Raw genomic sequence first — 4394 nt, 5'->3', positions numbered from 1 at the left:
CTTCCGGCTGGACTATGGGATTTTATACTTTCAATGCCACAAGTATTTCGCCGTTGGCTGGACTATATCCTTAGCACTTTGGCTGTTCTAAAATTTCCCCCGGCTTGGTATACGCCTCGAGCGCTGCCTGTAGAGGCGCCACTGAAATCACCCTCGCGGCTTGTTTCGAAAGCAGCCGCCGGAGGCTCCGGCCCGCTCCCCATTGTCGCCGCTGCTTTCGCGGCACGTTCACGACTGATATTTACCGTTTGTATGAGTTGTTTGCAAATGTGGTTGTTTGCAAATCTGTTTGCAGTTGTTTGCAAATCTGTTTGCAAATGTGGTGTATTTACGAGAGTAAATGTTTCTGAAGCGGTCTTAGTGTTTCGGTCTGTATAAGCGCCAGGTGTTTGTCACAGGCCGGCGTCGCGAAACCATCTAATGCACGGAGCTGACTATATTTCCACTGCCCTGGAATTTACTAAAAGTATCTCCGTAAGCAGCGTTTCCTCAGATGGTGATGCTATGGCTATACACTACGAAGCAAATGGGTTTTGTGCGTGTGCTTACATAATCTAGCGGAGCACTCATACCTGACATTACGCCAGTTACCAGTATCATACCTCAGGTATTGATCACTACCTTGGACAAGCCAATGTGGCATAAATTTGATGAACACCCTACGAAAGAAGTACCACGGATACTGCAAAATATACTCGGGAATCAGCACACGACAAAAAAAAAATTAATGCTGGGTCGTCTTGTCGTGAGGTGAGCGTTCGCAAAAATTCATCTGTTACATTTAAGCTCCGCGAACAGCGCGAAGACGGGCTTACAGAGAAAACTAAACTTTCTTCGAAACAGCGCGCGACTAATTCGAAACATCGTCATATGACACAGGGAGCCTGCAGAATCTAGCACAACCTGAAAGCAGGGGGCCTTATCAGATACCACACCAACGACACCTTTTAACGCTTGTTAACTGCCCACCCGGTGGGGCAGTATTACTTGTTCAGGTTTCTTCACTTATAAGCCCGCGCACATAACCGGTTGCCGGCGTGCACGGCTTGTGGGGAGGGGTGCGTGCACGCGGTCCTTACTTGATTGATTGATTGATTGATTGATTGTGGGGTTTAACGCGCCGACGCAACGCAGGCGATGAGGCGCGCCGTAGTGGAGGGCTCCGGATTAATTTTGACCACCTGGGGATCTTTATCGTGCGCCGAAATCTCGTACACACGGGCGTTTTTGCTTTTCGCCTCCATCAGAAAAGCGACCGCCGCGGCCGGGAATCGAACCCGCGACCTCGTGCTCAGCAGCGCAACGCCTTAGCCACTGAGCCACCGCGGCGGGTCGCGGTCCTTACTGATGGCGCCTCCGTTGTGCTGGCGTGAGGTTTAAACGCGGACGTCAAACGGCCCAATGCGACTTGTCCGGTGTCCTCTCAGTGACCGAGTGGATTGGGTTGGTGTGTTACACGAACAGTGACTCCTAGGAGCTGACTGCTACGAAGCGGGAGTCAGCTCCTAGCTTGACCGCGAGACTGAACCTTGGGTTCTTCCAAGTTTCATTCAGCTAATTGGCTAGGAAGTATGCTCAATCGCTATTTACGAACAAACGTGTTTCCTTTCATGCACTCCGTGGACTGCGTCCAGCTTCGCAGGTCATTTTTCTTCACTGAGTGAAAGGGCACTAATTTTCTTACAGCCACGACTAGTACGCACCCGCCGCGATGGCTCAGTGGCTAAGGCGTTGTGCTGCTGAGAACGGGGACGCGGGTTCGACTCCCTGCCGCGGCGGCTGCTTTTCTAGTGGATACGAAGAGCCAAACCGCTCGTGTATATACGAGATTTCGGCGCATGTTAAAGATCCCCAGGTGGTCAAAATCAATCCGGAGCCCTCCACTATACGGCGCGCCTCATCGCCTTCATTTTGTCGGCGCGTTGAACCTTACAATCAATCAATCAATCAATCAATCAATCAATCAATCAATCAATCAATCAATCAATCAATCAATCAATCAATCAATCAATCAATCAATCGTACGTACGTACGTACGTACGCACGCAGTAGCATTTGTGTTCCCGCGCAGTCGACTGTTTCTTCAAGACGTGGCGTTTTTTTTTCGGTTTCAAAAGCCGCGGAAGACGGCCGGTAACGGCCGCATGATCGATAGGACCGTGCAATCGCGCCAGCCGAAGCCCCTAGCCGACATGAAGAACCACAAAGCAAGAAGGTTAACTTGCTCCGTGACGCAGCATAAAATGCCTTGTCATGCATGCTCCGGTGGCCGCGCGGCTGCGACTTGATGCGATAACTTTTTCGTTTTGTTTTACAACTGGCAGAATGTTCTGGAAGACCATATCGATGTGAAAGATTGGAAGGGTGGGCGGTAGCCGACCAAGAGCAGCGCTCTGTAATGCCAGGATAAGCGCGTTTTATAACGAGGGGTACGCGATCTTGCCTGCCTGTTGCGCATCGGGCGCAGAGTAGCTGGCGGCGCGGTGACGGCGGCGATGGACAGGTGAGTTTTTTTCCACGCGGTATACTGTCTATTGGGGAAGTTTGGTTCGCGCTAAGAGGTGGTTTAATGCATAAGTGTTGTCGTTTTCATTTCCTTCAGTCGTTTTTCGTTATGTCTGTGCCATCCCCGCTCCCAACCGGCTCGCTCGGACAAGCGAATACCCACGAGGGCCTCACGGACTTCCTTCACGGTATGCTGCTTCACAGTCTTCACCGACGAGTCTTCCAAGTGGTGAGTTCCGTGGCTGAAGGCCCGGTGCGACGTGCGGCGTGCCCACGAAACCGGTTTCGTATCATTTTTTTTCGCGACGCTGAACGTTTGCGTATTTGAATTTTCCTAACCGAGCGCACATTAGCCTCGGAGCCGGACGTTTCCTGGGCCGTCGCGACGCAGGGATTCCGACTGTCGCCAAAGCTTTGCGGTGCGCGTTAGGCTGTAGCTTTCGGGACAGCGGCGCAGTGGCGGTGTTGGAGCCCTTCGCCACTGCCTCTAGCGTCGGACTCAGCTCGGAAGCCCCGTTAGGTTGTGGTGATAGTCGGTCTTCCTTTCCGAACGCCGCGGTAGCCGAGGTATATGCACTTCGATAATGCCTTCCGCTCGCACGTCCTCGGTTCGCGCGGCGTTCGGAATACAGTCGCCACCTTCAACGAGCATCACTGAAGCACGGAACGCAGCTCTGCGGTCCGCGGCGCCAAATTGGGGTCGTGGCAAAGGCGAGTGATGGAATTGGTGTCCTTGGTTCCTTTTCAGGTTCGCGTCCGGCACCGCCTCCGCCCTCCCCTTTCCCTGACCCTTGCGTCGTGTCTTATTGCACTTGCTCCTTCCCGCAAACATGCACTACTCTTCTGGCTAGGCAGGTACACGTCTCCATCTGTCCTGTCTACTGAGCTCGACGACACGTGTTTTGTACAGAGGTGTTTTCTGGTAATAAACGTGGTTCTGTCGTTGTTCGTCTGTTACTTTGCCTTTCAGCGTCCCTTCCCGTTCCTGCCAGGCGTAATCATGGGCCCCGCATTCGGTAAGCCGTGATTACCTTCGAAATTGCAACATTTCTAACGTGCTTTGCCTTTTGTTCCAGACCGCCTCCTGCCTATGCGTACCGGCCACCGCCGAGCAGGACGGGGCCGTCATCGAGACGTCCAGAATGCCGTTCGAGTCGAGCTGTACATGGGTGCGCCTGTCTTGAAATCATTAAACCCTGTTTGCAATCGGTAAGGAATGGTGGTCTCCCCAAACGTAACATTTTTAACGTGATTTGCCTCTTGGTGCAGACCGCCTCCTATCTATGCGTCCTGGTTACCACCTTGGAGGACGGTGCCGTCATCGAGCCTTCACGGATGCCGTTCGAGTCGAGCTGTCCGTGGCTGCGCCTGTCTTGGAATTAAACCCTGTTCGAAACCGGAGTACTGCCTTTGTCGTTTGTACACAGTCGATGCGGCTCGCTGGCTCTGTCGGCTCGAGCGACATCAAGTACTGTGTCGGTCTCTTGTATCTCGTTTCGAACAGTATTTTAGCAAATCCTAGTTGTCATAATGGCGCTCATTAAAGTTGGGAGAGAAAAAAAAGAGCGAACAAGTTCGCACTCCTAGTGAGCATAATTCCAAAAATGATTCGCTAGGAGTGCGGTTAGGGACAGCCCTTGACCCCGTGTGAACGTCGCACCGTTCATGAAGCGAAGTTCTTACTCGGGTACTTTGTCCTCTGGCTGGTGTGAAAGTGTTCATTCTAGGCAACGTGTCCTCCTAGGATTTATCCCCGGACGGCGAAAAAGGTAAACGGACTGTTGTGTGTAACTTGTACAGGGGAGTTCGGCGCAGCAGCCGGCAAAGTAGCATGCGGACAGAAGTCTGACCGTTCTTGTCGTCACTCGTAGAGTTGAGTGTAATACTCG

At 52.5% G+C, this 4394-nt stretch overlaps 1 protein-coding gene across 3 annotated transcripts; it reads left to right on the top strand.

The window, feature by feature from the left end:
• The first annotated feature begins 2391 nt into the window (after positions 1 to 2391).
• On the top strand, positions 2392 to 3906 carry LOC144152105 (uncharacterized). Of its 3 annotated transcripts, XM_077683314.1 has the most exons (6): positions 2392 to 2503; positions 2603 to 2693; positions 3254 to 3356; positions 3476 to 3521; positions 3582 to 3714; positions 3775 to 3906. In XM_077683314.1, exons 1-6 carry the CDS (start codon positions 2496 to 2498, stop codon positions 3886 to 3888), a joined length of 495 nt encoding a protein of 164 aa, XP_077539440.1. In that variant the 5' UTR covers positions 2392 to 2495; the 3' UTR covers positions 3889 to 3906. The 3 variants fall into 3 exon arrangements, with proteins under 3 accessions (XP_077539440.1, XP_077539441.1, XP_077539442.1); XM_077683315.1 differs by lacking the exon at positions 2392 to 2503 and having other exon boundaries at positions 2621 to 2734; XM_077683316.1 differs by lacking the exons at positions 2392 to 2503; positions 2603 to 2693; positions 3254 to 3356 and adding an exon at positions 2748 to 3216.
• Positions 3907 to 4394: the final 488 nt, after the last annotated feature.

This window comes from Haemaphysalis longicornis, unplaced genomic scaffold (assembly GCF_048455015.1).
Source record: "Haemaphysalis longicornis isolate Haplotype H1 unplaced genomic scaffold, Haemaphysalis longicornis Haplotype H1 scaffold_9, whole genome shotgun sequence".
In the NCBI taxonomy this organism is placed as follows: Eukaryota; Metazoa; Arthropoda; class Arachnida; order Ixodida; family Ixodidae; genus Haemaphysalis; species Haemaphysalis longicornis.
The sequence above is the reverse complement of the archived record's forward strand: the minus strand, read 5'-3'. Positions and strand labels throughout refer to the sequence as shown.

Excerpts from the sequence above, each read along its gene's own strand:
- LOC144152105 (XM_077683314.1), top strand. Across the intron at positions 2,694-3,253 it reads CCTCACGGACTTCCTTCACG|GTTCGCGTCCGGCACCGCCT; the intron begins GTATGCTGCTTC and ends GTTCCTTTTCAG. Across the intron at positions 3,522-3,581 it reads AATCATGGGCCCCGCATTCG|ACCGCCTCCTGCCTATGCGT; the intron begins GTAAGCCGTGAT and ends CTTTTGTTCCAG.